At 45.3% G+C, this 22,418-nt stretch overlaps 1 protein-coding gene across 8 annotated transcripts in view; it reads left to right on the top strand.

The window, feature by feature from the left end:
- LOC130397750 (NACHT, LRR and PYD domains-containing protein 12-like) overlaps positions 1-22,418 on the top strand; it is a 76,106-nt gene that overhangs the window by 37,215 nt on the left and 16,473 nt on the right. For 2 of the 8 annotated variants that reach the window (XM_056604874.1, XM_056604873.1), the window contains exon 9: positions 18,922-19,200. The exons of the other annotated variants lie outside the window; for them this stretch is intronic. In XM_056604874.1, coding sequence (XP_056460849.1) covers positions 18,922-19,200 — 279 coding nt within the window. The remainder of the gene's footprint in view (positions 1-18,921; positions 19,201-22,418) is intronic. 8 annotated transcript variants of the gene reach the window in all.

Below are 22,418 nucleotides of genomic sequence, written 5' to 3'. Positions count from 1 at the left end.
CTATGGAGCGTGAGATTGGCCGGAGAATCGGAGCAGCGGGGGCGGTATTGCGTTCGCTTTACCGTTGTTACGAAAAGAGAGCTGAGCCGCAAGGCAAAGCTCTCGATCTACCGGTCGATCTTCGTTCCTATCCTCACCTATGGTCATGAGGGTTGGGTGATGACCGAAAGGACGAGATAGGGATAGGGTGAGAAGCTCAGCCATCCGTGAGGAACTCGGATTAGAGCCGCTGCTCCTTTACTTAGAAAGGAGTCAGCTGAGGTGGTTCGGGCATCTGGTAAGGATAAGAAATACCATGCAAATTAAATTTAAATGAAGTGAAATTTCGAGGTTGGAAACTGGGCGCCTTACAGAGCACACACGCGCGCCCGCATTCATTCATTATTTTTAACACTCACTCGCGGTAAAACAATGTTTTTCACGATCAAATAGGCCTACTCATCAATCCTAAAAGTTATGGGCATGTAGGCCTACACGATGTCTGTGTCAAGAAAATATGTGTTTGCTGTACGGTGTTTGCAGATGCATTGATTTAAAAGTACAACTTATTACCGCTGCATCAGCTGTTCTTTCCCAAATAATTTACCAAGAATGTGCGGCTAGGTAGATGAGAGAAGCAAAGTGTATGCGCGAGGTGCACAAGCAATCCGTATGCATCGCATGCGCATGTATGCATCCGCCCTTAAAATAGCGTCTGAACAACGCGCCACTGACTTTAAACCAGGTATTTCCTGGTCAGTAGCGCAATGGTATTCAGAGACGGCAAAATACCGTTTGCGCCAGAACACACCTCCTCCTTCCGCCGAACCGCCCCTTGCGGCGCATGATCAATCCCTAATTTACCGGCGAGTGGCGCTGGTGGGAAAAGAACGCTTTGCGGCAGTTGTAAACTAGCAACGACGCATGCGCCAGTGACTAAGTCACTTGCGCCGGATGCAAGATAGGGCCCCTTGTGTTTATTGTGTTCATGTAAGGGACTGTTCTTCTATTTTTTGAGTCCTTGTGTTTATTGTGTTCATGTAAGAGACTGTTCATCTATTTTTTGAGTCCTTGTGTTTATTGTGTTCATGTAAGGGACTGTTCTTCTATTATTTGAGTCCTTTAGTTTATTGTGTTCATGTAAGGGACTGTTCTTCTATTGTTTGACTCCTTGTGTTTATTGTGTTCATGTAAGGGACTGTTCTTCTGTTGTCCTTGTTAATAAAGCATAATGGTGATAAACAACTCATTGGATCCACTGAATGTTCTCTTGTATTCAGCAGAGGATCAGTTTACACTTTAAGGTCAGGGGTTCACTGAATAAAAAGCACAACAGAGGCTTCGTCTACACAACATTAATAACCAGGGCCCCGTTTCCCGAAAGCGTAGTTAGCCTAAGTGGATCGTGAAGTGCGTCGAAAGGGCATCGTAGAGTTTTCACCGCGTTTCCCGAAAGCATCGTTGGGAACGAACGTCTTGAAAACGCTCGTAGCTAACGAGTGCTCCAGGGGTACTAGTAGGACGCTAAGAGCATCGTCAGCCATCGGACAATCCGTGTATTGGATGCGTTTTATTAAAACGCATTGCGCCTTTATGTTTTTAGTTTGGTGATTAATAAAGATTATTAATTAATTTATTAATAAAAATGGTAAAATGGCCAAAATAAAACGGGACAGTCCAGAAAATGTTTGCGCAGGCAGGGCACTCAAAATGTGTGAGAGAAAGTGGGGGGATTTGTGCAGACTGTGACATAGGCTACTCATAAATCATAGCCTAAAATAACCCCAAAAATTAAAAATTAAACAAAATAATGATGAATGAAAGAAATGAAAGAAAAAAAAATGAATGAAAGAAATGAAAAAAATAATAATAATAATAATAATGAATGAAAGAAATGAAAAAAAAATTAGCAGGCAAAAGGCTGGGATATGGTGGGGATTGGTCACGTTGACGGGGATGTTTAGTGACATGGGGAGGGGGGGGGGGGGGGGGGGGGGTTAAAAAAAGCCACGATCGTGCGCTCGACAATGCACCGGGCCAGACGGTGGGCTTCGTTGTACTGTTCCTCGTGGACGTCTCCCGGGTTAGCCACTGGGGTGAACAGGTGAGGCCTAAGCGGATAGCCACTGTCTCCGAGGAGCCGCCACTCACCCCTGGAGGCTGCAGCCAGCCGTCCGATGGAGGACTCGCGGAACACGAAGGAGTCGTGAGTGCTTCCAGGCCATCTCGCTACGACATCCAGGATGATGCCCTGATGGTCGCACACCACCTGGCAGTTGACAGCGGCATATCCCTTCCGACAGATGTAGACGTGGCCATCAACGTGGGGCGTGAGAATTGGAAGCAAAGTTCCATCCACGACTCCGGCCACTTGTGTGCAGAACGACCGAAAAAAGTTATCTTGGGTAGCACCCATCTCGTCTCTGCTGTGGAAACGGACGTGTCGCGGTACGAGACGAAGGAGGCTGAATGTCACTGCCTGGACCGATCTGCACACAGACGCCTTGCACAGGCCCTGGCCATCTCCTAACACCTGCAGGAAGCTCCCTGTGGCGTAGAATCGGAGGGCGGCCAAGAGCTGCACTTGCGGTGTGAGCGCAAAGCTCCTCCTTGTAGCACGTCTGAGGTCTTGCCTGATCGCCCCAAGCAGCTGTCTGATGGCCTCCCTGGGCAGCCTGTAGCGCTATGACTGCGCGTTTCTAGAGGCCTATACCCTTTTTCCGGAGGGTCTTTTATAGCCAATCAAGGATACTTCATGCGGAATCAGATTATAAAAGTCGGCTCTCTTTGCTGTGCAAAGCATGTTTCAGAAATCAGCCCATTAAGATAAATGTATAGTTGTCACACAAGCTATTTTTAATTTTTTGTCACATGGAATTATTTCAGGGGGGAAAATGCCGTGAAACGCAGAGTGCATTCAGGATTAGGACTGATATATGTCGGCTTAAGCCTAATCAATTGTGTTTTAATGTCTTTAGCATTCATATAATTGCAGTCTATTTTTTTCGTAGGCTACTCTGCTGTTGTCCTTGATGGGGAGATATTTTAACCCTTTTTAACACAATTTCCCTGCGACGTTCCTGCGTCTCCCCCTCCTACGGAGCGCATTTCAGCACCGTGTCAGTAGACAGTTACAATCCTACGACGTTGTGAGTGCAGCGAATGCGCGTTCACGTTAATAGGAGTTTCGGGAAACGCGACCTAGAAATTATCGATGGATCCATCGGGAGAATGATCTTACGAGCGAAGATCCATCGATATCGGGAAACGGGGCCCAGGACACCAGCAAGTGCATTTCCACCTCAGACTCGTACGCCCGAGTATGGAGAGAGTTCTAGAAGCGAGCCGACTGGAAACAGCCCAGCTACTGGCGTCTCTCCAGAGACGAGCCTTGCAGGCTGGTTGATGCACCACCTCCGCGTCTAACAGGACCCTGAGGCTCCATGTTGAAACAAACAGAGGTGTGTGTTTGAGGCGCTGAGCTGCAGAGGAGGAACCTCTCCTTCTCTGGGTGCGTGGGAGGGGGCAGTAGGATGGACGCGTCTGATAAATGAGTCAATAGTAAGATCTGAGGCCATTTATCAAAGCCATGCTTCAGTCCTGTTATTGCGTGGGGAGCCACTAGGGGGCGGTGAATCCACCTCGGTGGGGTTCACCTTCTGACCAGCAGGACCAGGGGGAAGGAGTCTGTGTGTGTGAAGTGGCAACATATTTGCCACTCTTGCAGGACGTTTCAGTCCTCGTGTTTTCCGTAAGGCAATAAGCGCCAATAAAGTAATCCAAGAAGGAAACAAGGCAGATGGAAAAGGAAGAATGCAGCGATTTATTCTCAGAACATAGTGAACAAACATTGAACCAATAATAAACGTTTCCAAGTAAAATCCTGGGTCACCTCACAGTAATTGACAGGAAGAAAACACTTTTTTATGCTTAAATGACGGTTATCTATGGTCAGAAAATTGTCGCTCCCGTCATGCTCTGAGAACTCAATTAACTCAGCAGAAATGGCTGAGTCAGGTGCCCACATGGTTAATTTACTGCAGTTTACTACAATAAGCTATGCTTTACGGCAGTAAACATTTGTGGTAGAAGGACAAAATAATTGTCCAATACAACTTAATCTATTGGATAGACATAAATAAGATATAGCAAAATATCACATCACTATTAGTTAATAAGCTTAATTATTATGAATTAAAGCAAAATCGAAATTAACAATTTGGGCACAAAATGCGAACATAAGCCTCATCGACTCCATGGCTCTAATAGTGTGTGCGTGGTGGAGGTGTTTGGAATGGTTGAAGAGCCTTTGGTGCTCCACCCACACACACACACACACACACACACACACACACACACACACACACACACACACACACACACACACACACACACACACACACACACCGCACACACACACACACACACACACACACACACACACACACACACACACACACACACACACACACACACACACCAACAAGTGAGCAGAAGTCACAACTAAATGAAGAGCAGACTGTATCGCTATAATGAAAGGTTCCTTCAAGGTGGGTTTGTTAAAGCGTGTTCATCCCTTCACCACCGAGTGTTGGAGAATCCGTTGTGACATCAGCTCCATGGACTAGAATGGCCTTTTAAGACGGGGACCGGGATTCAGAAGTAGGAACTCCAGGGGGAGATGAGAGGACTCCTCGTCTCAACGACCAGAACACGACTTCAGTCTGTCACCAGAGAACCACGGAGCACACCCCAACGTTCCCCTCCAGGCATGGTGGCGCCTCAGCCACAGCCCCTCCACCCCCTCAGCTGGAGGGGCACAGCTCCAGGTCATAAAGGGTCTTCGTCGGGGCCAGTCCAAGGTGGTTCTGATCTGAGGGAGCCATCTCCCACGTCCAGCTGGCCCCGCCCATCACTGTTCAGCCTGAGAGAGGCTTCCATCTCGGGGGTTGGAGTGAACACTGTCCACAGAGAGCTTCACCTGGTCCAGCAGAGTCCTGGTCAGCCTGTTGCTGATGGAGGGTCCTGCTCCTCAAGAGCCTCCACCCTCCACTGGGGGGTCTCCTGAACCCATGACCTCGTCCTCACCTCCTCCCCAGAGTCCTCAGGCTAAAGCGGCGCACTCTGTGAAGGCTTCTCCTTCAGGAGACCACTGGACTACAAAGACACGACCTCAGAGACGTTGAATCACCCGGGGACCCCTTCTGGAGACCCCCTGCATAACCCCTCCCCAGTGTGGGGCGCCACTGAAGAACGGTGTTCATCATTGACCTCTCTGGAGGCCCTGAAGGTTGTGCTCTATTCTGGGTGTCCTGGAGGAGAGCTGGGCGTGGCTGATGGGGTGGTATGGGCATGAGGACGAGTGTGTATGTGTGTGTGTGTGTGTGTGTGTGTGTGTGTGTGTGTGTGTGTGTGTGTGTGTGTGTGTGTGTGTGTGTGTGTGTGTGTTCCACCTGTCATGGGTTAAACAGCTAAAATAATAATAATAATAAGAGTCCTATCGGTTGATGGTCTACTAATATATAAACCTGTCATTTGTCCAGGCATGCAGCAGCTGGATGGAGAGGCTGGGTTCTGAGGCTTGCAGCCCCAGGATGGAGCAGAGACCGAGGCTGGAGACCAGAGGCCTGCAGCACCGGACCAGAGGGTAACATCACCTCCTAGACTCAAACGCTAGAAACCCCCAGGTTCTTTTTAGGTCTTCTTAACGCTACTTTATTTGTAACCTCTACTTTAAGTTCTACCTTAACATTTCGCGTATTTACCGAAATGTTCTTTGCTACGAATCTCTTTTGTACGTTGTTCGTTCGTAAGGTTGGTCTGAATTGATCATAGAACCTCCTTTGCTCTTCCGTCGTTGTTGAAGCCAAATGGTTGATTACATGATTTATTGGATATTTTGCATTAGTAGATCAATTTTTTATTGCTAAACCCCCCCCCCCCCTGGTTCTGGAGGAGGGGGGAGGGGGGGTTCATGACGTCAGGCTGATCCCCCTCCCGGGGGTCCGTCTCCCCAGCCCCCCGGCCCGGCCCCTCTCTGCTGCACCGTGGGGGGGGGGGGGGGGGGGGCTCAGTGCTGCTGGAGGGTTGTGCAGTAGAGGGCTCTGGGTCCTCAGGGCTCAGTGCTGCTGGGGGGTTGTGCAGTAGAGGGCTCTGGGTCCTCAGGGCTCAGTGCTGCTGGGGGGTTGTGCAGTAGAGGGCTCTGGGTCCTCAGGGCTCAGTGCTGCTGGGGGTTGTGCAGTAGAGGGCTCTGGGTCCTCAGGGCTCAGTGCTGCTGGGGGTTGTGCAGTAGAGGGCTCTGGGTCCTCAGGGCTCAGTGCTGCTGGGGGGTTGTGCAGTAGAGGGCTCTGGGTTAACACAGACCAACCTGGTCTGTGTTAGCCCTGTCTGTGTGTGTGTGTGTGTGTGTGTGTGTGTGTGTGTGTGTGTGTGTGTGTGTGTGTGTGTGTGTGTCTGCGTGTGTGTGTGTGTGTGTGTGTGTGTGTGTGTGTGTGTGTGTGTGTGTGTGTGTGTGTGTGTGTGTGTGTGTGTGTGTGTCTGGACCTGGAGCTTCAGGGGCCTTGGTTCTGTTAACAGGGCTGTTAGGAGACGGGACCTTTCTCCTTGGGGGGGGGGGGGGGGGGGTAACAGACACTCTCTGGGCCCCAGTGCGTCGGCCCCCAGGAGTTACCGTCGGGAAAAGGGGGAGGGGTTTAGTTGTGGACGGACAACAAGATGGTGGAGTAAATAAAGAGTCGCCCTGTTGGCTGAAGCTCTGGAGCTCCGTGTGCGTCCCGTACTTCATCCTCACCTTCTGGACAACCCCAGACTCTCTCTCCCACGTGACAGCCGGGCCGGGCCGGGGCAGCGTCTGGATGAGAGTTCTTCTGCGTGGGGAACATTGGATGAAGAGAAGAGTTCTTCTGCGTGGGGAGCATTGGATGAAGAGAAGAGTTCTTCTGCGTGGGGAACATGCGCTGAGGTGTCAGTGTGCGTCACGTCTCACACGCGGTGGATCAGGTCGTGCTCGGCGGCGGCGAGGGAGGCGTTCCTGCTGAAGTAACCTCGGTGAAGAACGTGTGGCACAGGATCACTGATATCTACCATGATGTCTGAACGGCGTCAACGGCTGGCTGAAGGGAGGTCGACCCCAGCGTGGCTCATCACATCATCCACCCCCACGACAGAGGGGAGGAAAGTGTTGTTCATCCTTCCGGGAAGTTAAGTTAAGTGTCCTTTATAGTCTCTTTTTGGGGGCGATTCCTTCTCTGCTTTAGACCCATCCGGGTGCCGGTGAACACATGCACACCGGTGATGGACCGTACTGAACGCCCTATCCATTGTATGGGTCTGTATAATGCTATTCAAATCAAATGTATTAAGCACCTTTAATAAAAGATAAGGGGTCGGGGGGAGATGTTATGTTATATTTATGTTTTTGTCATGCCTGCCTACGCTTCAAACTCGTGCATATTGCAGAACATGTGCAACAGCGCCCCCTGGGGTCACACATTTCGGTGGGTCGCAGAGTTCGGCGTAACACCGGCACTCCCGGAGCAGTGGGCGGCCGCGGGTCAGAAGGACGCATTCGTTAAAGAGCAGCCCGCGGGTTCAGCTGGGATTCAAACCCCCCCCAGGTTTCTCTTTAAAGCGCTTTGGGCGGAGATTTCTCAGGGGGAGGGGGCCTCGCTGCGCCCCGTGGCGGGCGATTCGCTTCCACGGCCGTCGTCCTCTGGGCGCGCCGCAGCCCGTGGACATCCACAGCTCAATTCGTCTTTATTGAGAACAAAAAAAAAAAAGATAAACAAGTATGACACGTCATACAAATACACATAACATGAAGTATGGTCGCAAACTGAGCTAGTATCCTGTGTACTTGTGCTGTTCTGATGTTTATTTGGTGAAAGGGAGACCCCTAGTGGTAAACTTTTAACGCAATGTTTTTTGTACTAGCAGTCTTGCCGTAGTTCGACGATGCATGTGAACCAACAGTCACGTACTTTTTCTCTTTTGTATTGGTTGGCCAGAAAACACGTTTGCCTGTAAGTAGATGTCATACAGCTATCTTGTCATGGAATTAAATTAGTTCAGAATGTATATTTTGATCTTTTATGCTAATCGCGAGCATCTTAATGTAATTTCGAATAGACGTTAGCCCTAAGCTAACGTATATGTTAATGTTTGTTATGAAACGTTTTAAACGGACAATAGATGAATACTGTTCTTGAATGTCTGTATGAGATACTGAAAGATGTATTTTGTATCTGTCCAGTTTTACAGTGCTTACCAAGTAAAGTTTGGAAAGGAAACAAGCTGCTTCATTCTTTATAAGGGAAAACTGTTATCTATCTGCCGAGCTGACGCAACAGGCTAGTTCGCGCCACACACACAAGGAAGCGGGGGCAGAATAGTAAAAAGGCAACTCTTCCAACGGCCAGCGTTCGTCCGATCTGGAGGTAAAGTACCATCTAACACAATCACCATGTCACTTAGAAGAAAAGAAGAGGATTGTGATGAACTAGAAACAAGATCACTCGTATCCAACTACTCCAGAACCAGCAGACAATCTGTAGCTAATTCTATGGCAGTGCAAGCACGGGCTAAAGCAGAAGCTGCACGTGCTGAGTTTGCATTTGCTCGACAAGAGGCAGAGCTACTAAAACAGCAAGCCATTCTAAACGCCAGTCTGCATGAACTGAAATTAGAAAAGGCAGCGGCGGCTGCAAACGCTGAAGCTTTAATCTTAGAAGCAGCTGCTGAAGAATATGATTATGAATGGTCAAGCCCAATTAAAAGGAGAGCAAATGAAAACACAGAGCCTCTAACCCAAGTCGAAATGCACAATTCAAATGCTCAATTGAGACTCCTGTTACAAATCCAGGTCACCAGTCCTATCGGGGTGAAAAAGCAGCCTGCATGGTAAATACAGTCACAGTCTCACCATCAGATGCAAAGCCACAGAAAACTTCACATTCACCAGAGCGCCAGCCTACCATGGACAGCGGTGAAGTAAACAAATGTGAAAACCAGGGCCATGCACATCTGAGTAAAAGCAGTGACCATGAATTTATTGAGCTGCCTCAAACCCACACACTCACAGGAGAAGACACCTGGATCCCAAATCAGGCAACCAGCACTGCACAGAAAAAATCATACAGCTACAGAGGGCTCTCCTACAACCTGAAACCAACCAGTGATGATTTCCAACCTTCCCAGCCTTACCACACACAGTCATTCCCTATGTCCAACTAGGGGTGTGCCAAATAATCGTCATGACGATGCATCGCGATTCTAATTTTCACGATCTACTGCATCGATTGTTGACGCCAAGAATCGATTATTAATTAAAAAAAATGAATAATAAAAAAATCTTTTTTTTTTTTTTTTTTTTTTTTTTTTAATATAGTTTTTTAAAGCCTATTCACTTTTTGTGGCATCAGTTTGTCCTCTTATGTTTATGAAATGATATTGTTGTTATAATGGCAGCTACTTCCAAAAGGGGAAATGTTTGAATGTTTTCATTTCATTGGTTTAAAGGACCACTGAGGCCATCATGTAAACGGCACTGATTATCCTTATTTTGTTATTTTAAGTTTTATAGATCCTTAGCACTTCTTGTCAGTGTATCCAGTAATAGTCGTTTCAATAAATACAGCTATGTATGAATTGAGTTGCTTTGAGTTATCAATTGAACACACTATCCAGATCATACACAGCCAGTCAGCCACTGGTAATGGCTTAATTTTTTTTTAACAGTGTTCAGTGAAAATTCGCAATGCATCGCAATAATTCAAGTATCGCGATGCATCGTGATAGAATCGCATCGTGGCATGTGAATCGTGATACGAATCGAATCGTGACTTCTTTGGCAATACCCACCCCTATGTCCAACACAAGCTCATCCAGCGCAGTGGCTGCAACAGACCTAGGGAGGTACCTGATGCGACGTGAGCTGGTGAGTTCGGGCCTGCTGAAGTTTGAGGACAAGGCAGAGAACTACTGGGCCTGGAAGGCATCTTTCATCAGCTCCACCGACGACCTAAAACTCTCTCCCAGAGAGGAGCTTGATCTGCTGTGCAAATGGCTGGGGCCTTCGTCGTCTGAGCAAGCTAAAAGAATCAGAGCGGTGCACATTCACAATCCACCTTCAGGCCTCAGGATGTTATGGCAAAGACTGGAAGATGTGTATGGCTCACCAGAGGTGATTGAAAACGCTCTTCTAGGAAAAGTTGAAGAATTTGCTAAAATCTCAGTCAAAGAAAACCACAAGCTAAGAGAACTGGGAGATATTCTCATGGAACTGGAAGCAGCCAGGGCAGATGGATTCCTACCTGGTCTTGCATACCTCAACACCTCCCGTGGAGTAAACCCAATAGTCCAGAAACTCCCGTCCAACCTGCAAGAGAGGTGGATTACTGTAGGATCACGTTACAAGGATCAGCACAGAGTACTATATCCTCCTTTTTCAGTCTTTGTCAACTTTGTCTGTGAACAAGCAAAAACACGCAACGATCCTAGCTTTGCTAGCATAACAGAAGCATGGCGTACAACAAAGACAGAAAAGAGTGTTTTCCAGCCGTCCAGTCATCACACAAGAACATCAGTTGCTGTGAGTAGGACTGAAATCTCAACAAGTGGCGACGATAACAACACAGCAGCCAGGAAACATGATGACCCAGACAAACAGTGTCCACTACATAACAAGCCTCATCCATTGAGAAAATGTCGTAGCTTCAGAAACAAAACTCTGGAAGAAAGAAAAGCGTATCTGAAGGAAAAACACATCTGTTTCAAATGTTGTGCGTCGTCCACTCATGTTGCTAAGGACTGTGGGAAGACTGTGCTGTGCCAGGAGTGCAACAGCGACAGACACCCAGCAGCTCTACATCCAGGTCCTGCTCCATGGAAAACCGAGGCCCATGTGAGTACCGTGGATCACAGCGGGGAGCGGCAGACGCTCGAAGCCATTCCGTCTGTGACGTCGAAATGCACGGAAATCTGTGGAAGTGTGAACACTTCAAAATCATGCTCCAAAATCTGTCTTGCATTAGTGTATCCTGCAGGTCAAAGACACCTAGCCATGAAGACCTACATTGTTCTTGATGAGCAGAGCAACAAGTCGCTAGGCAGAACAGAATTCTTTGAACACTTTGGAATTCAAGGCACAGGAAAACAATACACTTTGAAGACGTGCTCAGGAGTGGTGGATACGGCCGGACGGCGAGCCAGCAACTTCATGGTGGAGTCATTAGACGGCAACATCCACATTCCTTTGCCTACGCTGATTGAGTGTGACATGCTGCCAGACGACAGGTCTGAAATACCGTCCCCAGATGCAGCCAGACATCATCCTCACCTCAAGCACTTGACAGACAAAATCCCATCCCTGGACCCAGAAGCGTCCATCCTCCTTCTCCTCGGAAGAGACCTAATTCAGGTGCACAAAGTGCGAGAACAATGTAACGGGCCAAACAAAGCACCGTTTGCCCAATGACTCGACCTGGGATGGGTGATAATCGGAGATGTGTGTCTGGGAAGAGCACACAAACCCACCACTGTCAGCGTCTTCAGAACCAGTGTGCTGATAAGCGGGCGCCACTCCCTCCTCAGCCCATGCAACAGCAGCTTAACAGTCAGAGAGAAGATTGACAGCGCTGTGCCACCCAACACCTCGCCATGTGTGTCTCCTGCAACCAATGAAATAGACAGTCTGGGCAGAAACGTGTTTCAAAGAACACAGCGCGACGACCAAGTTGGCCTGTCCATCGAAGATCAGTTGTTTCTTGACCTCATGAATAAGGAAGTCTACATGAACAACACAAACTGCTGGGTAGCACCGCTGCCATGCAGGCCAAATAGGTTGCGTCTGCCCAACAACAGACAGCATGCTATCAACCATCTCGCCTCCATCCGTCGCATGCTGGAGAAGAAAAGTGCCATGAAAGAACACTTCTTCAACTTCATGCAAGCCATGTTTGACGCAGACCAAGCAGAGCCTGCTCCAGAGCTGAGGCCTCAACAAGAATCCTGGTACCTACCAATATTCGGTGTTTATCACCCACAGAAAAAGGACCAGATACCGGTAGCGTTTGATTCTAGTGCGAAGCACGAAGGCACCTCCCTCAATGACGTCCTTCTCAGTGGGCCAGACATGAACAACACCTTACTGGGCGTCCTGATGCGCTTCCGCAGAGAGCCTGTAGCAGTAACAGCCGATGTGCAGCAGATGTTCTACTGCTTCATCGTCCAGAAAGATTTTCTGAGATTTTTGTGGTTTGAAGGTAACAACCCAATCACACACATCACTGAGTACCGCATGAAGGTACATGTTTTCGGCAACTCTCCTTCCCCTGCGGTAGCCATCTACAGCCTGGGAAAAGCATCCCTGCATGGAGAAAAGGAACACGGCAGCGAAGCCAGACAGTTTGTCATTAGAAACTTCTATTTTGATGATGGGCTTTCCTCATTCCCCACTGACGAAAAGGACATTGCCATCCTGCAAAGTACAAAAGAAATGTTAGCAGAGTCAAGCATGAAGCTACACAAAATAGCCTCTAACATCCGCACTATGATGGATGCCTTTTCCCCTGAGGATCGGGCCAAAAACTTAGTGGATCTAGAGCTAACTGCTGACCCCTTGCCACTGCAGCGCAGCTTTGGACTCACTTGGAATTTGCAGTCAGAAACATTCACTTTCCCTGTATCCAGAGAGAAGAAGCCATTTACTAGTAGGGGAATCCTGTCTAATGCAAATGGACTTTATGACCCCCTGGGCTACGTGGCACCTGTCACAATTCAAGGAAAGGCCTTAGTCAGGGAGTTGTCTGCCGAACAAGCTGAATGGGATGCTCCCCTGCCAGCGCTAAAAGAGGAACAGTGGAAAATGTGTACCGACTCACTCCGTGAGCTTGAGCAGCTTCAGGTTGAAAGATCCTATGTGCCTGTTTCTTTGTGCTCCACCAAACATAGAGAACTCTGTGTCTTCTCTGATGCTTCCACTATGGCCATATCAGCAGTGGCCTATCTTAAAGCAACAGATGAAAATGGACACACTCACATTGGATTCGTCATGGGCAAGTCAAAGCTGGCACCTCATCCTCCACACACTGTACCACGGCTCGAACTTCGTGGTGCTGTCTTGGCTGTTGAAATGGCAGAGTTAATCACAGAAGAACTCGACACAGACATCCACAAGGTCACATTCTACACAGACAGCCGAATCGTATTGGGCTACATCAACAACGATAACAGACGATTTTATGTATACGTAACCAACAGAGTCACTCGCATCAGGAAGTCCACAAGCCCTGAACAGTGGCACTTTGAAAAGCCAAACCTGAGCGAAGGAGATGTTGTGCTGCTCAAGGATGCACAGGGCAAGCGGAATGAATGGCCTGTCGGAGTGGTGTTGAATGCCATTCCCAGCAAAGACTCTAAAGTTCGCAAAGTAGATGTGAGGGTGGTCAGACAGGGTACTCAACGGGTGTATTCTAGACCAGTCTCTGAAGTTGTTCTACTGGTAAAAGGGGAATAGTGTCATAACGCATTATAACAAGCGGGGAGTGTGCTGTTCTGATGTTTATTTGGTGAAAGGGAGACCCCTAGTGGTAAACTTTTAACGCAATGTTTTTTGTACTAGCAGTCTTGCCGTAGTTCGACGATGCATGTGAACCAACAGTCACGTACTTTTTCTCTTTTGTATTGGTTGGCCAGAAAACACGTTTGCCTGTAAGTAGATGTCATACAGCTATCTTGTCATGGAATTAAATTAGTTCAGAATGTATATTTTGATCTTTTATGCTAATCGCAAGCATCTTAATGTAATTTCGAATAGACGTTAGCCCTAAGCTAACGTATATGTTAAAGTTTGTTATGAAACGTTTTAAACGGACAATAGATGAATACTGTTCTTGAATGTCTGTATGAGATACTGAAAGATGTATTTTGTATCTGTCCAGTTTTACAGTGCTTACCAAGTAAAGTTTGGAAAGGAAACAAGCTGCTTCATTCTTTATAAGGGAAAACTGTTATCTATCTGCCGAGCTGACGCAACAGGCTATTTCGCGCCACACACACAAGGAAGCGGGGGCAGAATAGTACTTATACTCATACTGAGCCAGTATCCTGTGTACTTATACTCATACTGAGCCAGTATCCTGTGTACTTACTCATACTGAGCCAGTATCATGTGTACTTTCACACATACTGAGCCAGTATCCGGTGTACTTATTACTGTTAATCTCTCTTTTGCTCTACTTTGACTCTTGAGCTGGCTGGAGTGTGTGTGTGTGTGTGTGTGTGCGTCTGTCTGTCTGTCTGTCTGTCTGTCTGTCTGTCTGTCTGTCTGTCTGTCTGTCTGTCTGTCTGTCTGTCTGTCTGTCTGTCTGTGTGTCTGTGTGTCTGTGTGTCTGTGTGCGCGCGCACATCTTCTTTTACCCGGAAAACACGTGACACTCACTGGGAGGCGCGGCTCCTTGAACTTCCTCGTTTAACTGTTCGTCGTAGCGAGGAGCCTTTCTTCCTCCGCTTTTAAAACCTTTCACCTGATTTACTTGTTTTCTGAACACTTTAACCTCCGTTTCTTCCCTTAAATTCATACTTTTACAACTTTATACCGTATGGACGCATTTTAATCCCGGAGTAGATAAGGTAAGGTAGGGCGACAGTGAGCGTTTATATTGTCTGTGTGTTGTTGGAATATAATGATCAACCAGTGTACTACCGTTTATATTGTCTTTAGGTTACTGGTATATAATAATGATCAACCAGTTTACTACCGTTTATATTGTCTTTAGGTTACTGGTATATAATAATGATCAACCAGTGTACTTCCGTTTATATTGTCTTTAGGTTACTGGTATATAATAATGATCAACCAGTGTACTTCCGTTTATATTGTCTTTAGGTTGCTGGTATATAATAATGATCAACCAGTGTACTACCGTTTATATTGTCTTTAGGTTACTGGTATATAATAATGATCAACCAGTGTACTGTTTATATTGTCTTTAGGTTACTGGTATATAATAATGATCAACCAGTGTACTACCCTTTATATTGTCTTTAGGTTACTGGTATATAATAATGATCAACCAGTGTACTTCCGTTTATATTGTCTTTAGGTTGCTGGTATATAATAATGATCAACCAGTGTACAGTTTATATTGTCTTTAGGTTGCTGGTATATAATAATGATCAACCAGTGTACTGTTTATATTGTCTTTAGGTTCCTGGCATATAATAATGAAAAACCAGTTTACTACCGGTTACATTGTCTTTAGGTTACTGGTATATAATAATGAGTTTACTGTAGACTCTACAGTAAACTCATTATTAAGTTGTTAAGTTACGTTGTATTCTCTGCAGTGTAGAGAATACAACGTTAGTTCATGTTTCACTGCTTTTCTGACCCGTGTGGTAAATTGAACACTGCGTTCAATATTCAAGTGATTCGTCTGTCTTGATGCTACTCCAAATTAAAAGAAGGACATAAGTCATTTGAATGTGCTGATATTTAAGTTAAATACAAATTGAGCGGGAGTCAAATTGAGTACTTAGGCGGGCGGAGCCAGGCTAGCGACTGGGGATCTACAGTTTCATAGATGTGGGTCTAGACTCGATTCCTATGGCTTAAACCACAGCTGGAGCCATAGAGCGAGAGAGAGACTCGTTGGTCATACGAGGATACCAAATCGATGTGTTGAGCATCACCAGTAGATTCACGGTCTATGGGATCTGTGAAGTGTGAAGTGACAGAACTCAGACTTTGTTCCAGTGGAGAAATTGTTCAATAGTTCACTACTTTTTAGGGCTGAACGTTTTGGGGAAATAATCTAATTGCGATATTTTTGACCAATATTTCGATTGCGATTTAATGTGCGATTTTCATAATTTATTAGGTCCCAATGTTGTGTATTATTCAATAAGAAATAAATAAATCATTCGTTAGTATGACCAACACAACATTGGAAGCAGTCAACATAAAAACGTCTCTTTCCTTTAGGCCAGGCCGATGTGTTGAGATTAATTTATATTATAAACTTCTTTATTTAACTATTGAATTGTAAAATAAAAATAAAATGAATGAATCGTACTGATTTCCAGTCAGTAACGGTAATAAATCACTTTTTTTTTGTTTAATCGCAGCCTTTGCGATTTGCATACCGCGTTCTATTACATTGCGATTTCGTTTGATTTTGATTAATCGTTCAGCCCTAAATTATACCATGATGAATTTTTCAAGGCTATTGCATCTACTTTTTTGGGTTGTAGTTTAAGAACTGTTACAGTGTCCAAGGTGTTTAATCACTCGGTTTTCATCTGCTTTACACATCTGTACTGTAGTGAGGGCAGTGTGGTTACATGGGGTTCATATTTATGTTCTGTGACGTCCATAATGCTTTAGTGTGACGCAGTCACAATGATCTTCTCTCTCAATAAACAGCTAAAGTTCAGAAGGAGTTGTGTTTGTGTCCAGGTCTCCAGTCTTCTATGGATGAGGAGAGAGAGGATGGGGGTTCTACCTCTAAGACCACTCTGTCTGTGGAACATGGCCGCCGGAGCAAAGCTAAGAGGTAAGAAGAGCATCTCTCTGTCTGTGACTGTTGTCCATCTCAGAGCTCAGCAGTGATGACTCCATCATTAGTCTGAGTAACAGCTGTGTGTGTGTGTGTGTGTGTGTGTGTGTGTGTGTGTGTGTGTGTGTGTGTGTGTGTGTGTGTGTGTGTGTGTGTGTGTGTGTGTGTGTGTGTGTGTGTGTGTGTGTGTGTGTGTGTGTGTGTGTGTGTGTGTGTTGTGTTGAAGCCCAGAGCAGCAGGAGAGAGCACACTCCCCTGGACCCAGCAATCGAATTAATGAAATTAATGTTAAGACGACTTGTAGCAGACTTTACAGGTTTAATGTTTAAAGGTTCAATGTCTTTCAAACTGCCGATTTATTGAATCAGTTAGAATTTATCTTTGGGGGTGAAGTGATTTGTTGAAACAAATTATCCATGAATAATAACACAGGTCTGTGTAGAAATGTAGAAACTGACTGCTTTATTTTCTATATTAGCTAAACCTATTGTGAATAAACACTCTATGTATGAAATGTACTTGTGTGCTTTTATGTCAACATGTAAGTGCTTGAATGCCATAATAACTTTTTCTGCCCCCCCCCCCCCCCCCCCCCCCCTTAAATTCAATAAACTGAGAAAGATTATTGAAATGAAAAGTCATGAGAAAGTATTTGAGTAGCTCTGCAATAAATGATCAAATGAAACGACATCCACAAATCCTAACTTCCAGATGGTTTTTGTTTTTCAGAAGGAGGCAGCAGAGAGCAGACTCCCCTGGACCCAGCTGTGTCTCCATGAAGAGTGACCACTATATGGGTATACCTCCTGAGCTTAAAGATAGACGCCCCTCCAGAGAGGAGGGGCGTATCGGCTATTCTTATCCGTGTTTGTATTCGTGTTTGTATTCTTGTTTGTATTCGTGGTCAAAAAGCGATATCGCTCCCGACTGTATGGCGTGTTCCTAATGCGGCCCCCTAACTGGCCTCACATCCTGTTTACCTATATTGAGTTCCAGAAGGCATCTCAAACCAACATAAAAGTGCCAGCAGTGGGAGGTAATTTAGAATAAAATAAAACTAAGAATAAATTGGCCCTAACAACAATAGGAGAATTTCAAATTTTAAGAACAGTATGAGACTATTATTTGTTCTGTTCAGACTAAATTCTAACTTTTTAACTTCAATGTGGAGATATCTTTCCTCTCTTGAAAGTATAGACCGTCTCGATACCCATTGAAACGAATGCCGCGGTGATTATTCTTTATTTGATTATTCAATTTAACGAGAGCTGTTAAATTGTGGAAAATGAATTAAACTGTAATCAGACAACGCGGTATGGGGTTTCTGTGGTATACAGGCTGAGACGAATTTCGAATTATAAATATGAACAATCCATAACGTTAGCTCCCTAGCTCTTAGCTCAGCAGACTAGAATACCTTCTAGAATCATTGCTTGTTGGACGGAAACAGAAAGAGGGGCTGTTTATGTTTGGTTGTAGTCTTTTCGCTCGGTTCTCCGTCTCAACAGTAGTGGTAGAACCCCCCCCCCCCCCTTTCCGTTTCCGGCCAACGAGAAAGGAGTCTTCAAACAGAAATCAATGGGATTTACAAAATACCAGAAGTAACTAATAGCTCACAGCAACATATTGAAAAAAATAACTATGAACTAATTCATTTTTTGGAACTGTGAACTTAAAAAAAATTAGAATTATTTTACTGTGAGCTTCGAATGTGGTTAATTTGTTTTTCAATAAATCCATTTATTTTGTCATGTCGTTTAAAGTTGTGCTCTCTCCGGCCATCTGATCCTCTACAGCGCTGATGCGCTTCCCCGCGTTAGTTACTCTGCTTAAGGTGGCCCGTGTTTCTTTTTTCAGTCCGTTGATCTATTTGTTCTGTTCATCAAAACTTTGTTTAAACGATTCTTTAATGCCAGTGACCTCCGTGATCATGTGGACAGCCCAGCCTGGTGTGTCTTTGTCTGCCATGATTTGTTTGGTAGCTCGCCAACTGGTATCACGCGGCTTTACAGTTTGCCTACTCTCTTTGCGATTTCCAACACCTGACATTAACGGGTCCTTATTTTAGGCACCTTTTCCGTTACTTTGAAGTGTGTTTACAAATATTTAGAGCAACAATAAAGGTGTTAATTTCTATCACTTGCAGAGGAAGTTACCGTGCCATGCCTCGCAGTCACGTGACCTCAAGTTGAAATATTGATCTGAATTAGAAACAATATTTAAATGAACTATCAAGGTTGTTCGTTTTAAGGTCATTTGTGAGTTGTGAGTGAACAAGTTGGTGCAACAAACGGTTTTATCTTTAGCCCAATAAATATGAGTTTAATGAATCGAGTATCGTGTTTGCTCATTGTCATTTCATATTGCCTTTTGATTTATCTTCCAGGGGAGCTTCGAAGGATCCGTTCTGAATTTGTGAAGGGAGTTTCAGACCCAGTTATCAAAGGTCTCCTGGATGACCTTTATCATCATGAAGTGTTCAGTTCTGAGGAAAAGGACTCTGTGATGGAGGAGCAGAGGAGCAGAGCGGACCAAGCACGTTGTCTGATCGACATGGTGATCGCTAAAGGGGAGAGAGCAAGTCAGATGATGATCGATGGTATCAAGGAGAGGGACAAACACTTATGCATCAACCTGGGTCTGAGCTCTTCTCTTGCTGGTGTGGGTGAGTTGTTACCATGATTCTACTTTTTAAAGAAACGATCTCTGCCAGCTTTGTTTTAACAAGAGGGGAGCTTCTTTGTCCTTTAATCCACTGGGATCCAGTGATTCATTATCATCCACTCAGGATTGCATTTGTGTGGAATACAACCTACTTTCTTTGAGAGGTAGGGGTTTTACTTAGTGCTGCTGTATTCCTTGGCTCAATGGTGTTATTGCTAGCTTAACAGGATACCTTTTATAGTTTGGTAACCCTCACCTTAACCCCTCACACCAATTTCTAAAGGGGTAAAACTAAATCTATATTTTTGTTGAGTGGTACATCGTCAGTAGGCGGAACTTGACCTGCCTGTGTGTGGATTGTCTTTGTCTCTTTATAAAACCCGCTCTGCAGGGCGGGATCTGTCTGATGATCGAGAGAATAAGTATTACACTGATTGGCCCAAAGGTGGCGCTACAGCAACAGTCCAAAAATACAAACTTTGAACAAACATATCTAATAACCGCTTTGACTTAGAGTCATGCTAGTTTGTTAACACATGCATATCCTCATGGTGAACCTATGACTAAATTCCTTAAGGATTCTAGGTTATTTTACTTATGTAATACTTAAAAAATACTTTAGCACTATGGATCAATGTCTTCTATCTGACATTAAGCGAAGTCTGTGCAATAAAAAAACTAAAGCACCCAGGAGCCATTGACTTCTAAAAAGGGTGTGGTTTAAAACGCATAAAGACTGAAATGCTTATATCAACATCAAATTGGACTCCTATGATCTTGAGTCCATACAGAATCAAATTTTGAACATGACGGAGTCAACATATTTTCAATTTGGGCGTGGCATCGTAATGGGCGTGGCCTGTGACTAAAATCACCACAGTTCATAGAAGGAATGTTTGATTTGAGCGGGACCAACTTAGTGGCTGTTGGAGACCAAAGTTCCAACTGCTCGAGTAAAATTAAGTTGATAGACAAAACAACATGGCTGCTAGAGGCTCAAAATCGTTCAAAATCAACTTAATTCCAAAAGGCAAGCTTAACTTAAACCAATCCTCATCAAAGTTAATGTAGTCAAAGGCACATGGGTCAAGATGAACCCTGCCAAATTGTATCCATGTCGGGCTATAAGGAGCGGTAAAACATTAACTGAAAATTCAACCTCTCCAAACTTGGTGTATTTAAAAAGAGCATAGGTCAAGGTTAATCAGGCTAATTTCATCAAAATAGGACTGTAGGAAGCCCTAAAGTGAAATTTTGTTCGCCCATCAACAGATCCAAGCTGATGCTATTCAAGCGTTGTCAACCGTATGCAAACAAAACCGCTATTAATTGTGTTTGTCAGGGTCTTAATGGTCTGCGTCGCAGTCTTAATGGTCTGTCAGGGTCTTCATGGTCTGCGTCAGGGTGGGGCTGGACGATATACCGGTTGTAAAATTTATACCAGTATATTTTTGAAAGAGATATGTAATTGAGACAATATCGCCATACTGTAGTATAGTATATTCAGGGATGCAAACTTGTCACCTTTCGGCGAAATTCGCTGTTTTTGTTCCGAAAAAGGTCATTTGTGTGATTCATGGAGATCTGCAATAAAAATATTTCGGGGGGGGGGGGGGGGCGGGCGTCCAAGTAATCGGCGAACGCAAGCTGTCATAAATATTTATTCCAAGCTTGTTCGTTTGGCCAACCCGTGTAATCATGTCATCTTCGGGTCTGTAGCTGCCTTGATGCCGTACTAGACAGGAGTGACGTTGGTACGCTTCAAAAACGTCAGGCTTTCTAACGTAGGCTAACGTGCTAATGAGAACATTTGTTTGACCGGTTGCCGGTTATATCCATGTGGTTAATTTGCAGTTGCGGTGTTGTCAGCTTACTGTTACATTAAACTGCAATCAGAAAATGCGGTTATATGCTATAGACCCTATAGTGTCTGTGGTGCAAAGGCTGGGATGCATTAAAAAATATAAATAAACTTTATGTTGAAACTATAGACCGTCCCGATTCCCATTGAAACGAATGGCGCGGTGATTATTCTTCAAAACGAGATCTGTTAAAGGTTGGGTACGCGATTTGCGAAACGCCAGCAGATTTTGAAAATACACAACTCAAATGGTCCTACCCCCTCTCCTTCAACGCTGGCTCTGACTCCACCCATTCCAAGTACCTGGACGCGCAATCATGCACGAGCGCGAACAGAGATGCGCAAGAGCGAGCCAGGCTAGCGTAGGTTTTCGTTTAACAACATGGCACTACATTCAGCTGTAAATTGCACCCAGTACCGCGGGAAGTAGGGGTTTTGGGGGTGCTGCAACACCCCCTGTCCGAGGCCCTGTCTTATCACAGAAAACGATCATTTCTAAAAACTCCGGCCAAAGTGGAGATTTCTGAAAACGCCGGTTATGTGTTGTATCAACGGGGAGAAACAGGATTTTAGGTTCTGAAGCGTCACATTATGCACCAGGAAATGCTTAACGTCATGTGAGCGTCCGCTGTACCATATTGGTCCGAATATAAACACAAACCCCATTGTAATACGACCTATATTTGGAAAAAAGATTTGAAGACCAGATCTTGATTTCATGAATAAATAAATTGTATTAATTGAAATAATATACGAAAATAAAAAGGCATAGAATAAAACACTGCATTGCCACTAAACAGTAGTGCAAATAGGCCGTACTGATGTGTACACCAAAGACTTCCTGACACTCCTCTGCCCCGCTGTGTTCGCTCTGGCTGTGGTCGCTCCGAACTGTTTCGGCCCGTGGCAAAGCGAGTCATCCTCGCTGCTGTCCAAGGCATGTTGAGACGCAGCATTTATTTAATGCTCATATGTCCTAGTGCTGAAAAAAGGTTATATGAAAAAGTGTGAGGGTAGCGGTGGTGCGCTAAACTTGTTCTGTGAGCAGCTGGATGTGAACCATGGTGTGAAGGAAGTGAACACAACGATCGATTTTCAACTGTGCGCGCCTGCACTGGTGTAATTGAGCTGCGCTGCTATATATCTTTTTTATCAATGTGACGAGTTGCGAGTCTAGTGCAGGCCGGGTTTTTTTTCTCCAGCACCCCCTGCTGAGAATACGTTCTCGCGGCTATGGTTGCACCAGATGTTATAAACATTAAACGGTCACATAAATCATTACTATTTTTAGAAAATGTATGTTTGTTCCATATAATTGTATTGGAAGTCCTGGTTTTCACTAGGGTTGCCGCGGTGTG

The sequence above is a fragment of the Gadus chalcogrammus genome, chromosome 2, assembly GCF_026213295.1.
Source record: "Gadus chalcogrammus isolate NIFS_2021 chromosome 2, NIFS_Gcha_1.0, whole genome shotgun sequence".
Taxonomy (NCBI): domain Eukaryota; kingdom Metazoa; phylum Chordata; class Actinopteri; order Gadiformes; family Gadidae; genus Gadus; species Gadus chalcogrammus.
The sequence above is the reverse complement of the archived record's forward strand: the minus strand, read 5'-3'. Positions and strand labels throughout refer to the sequence as shown.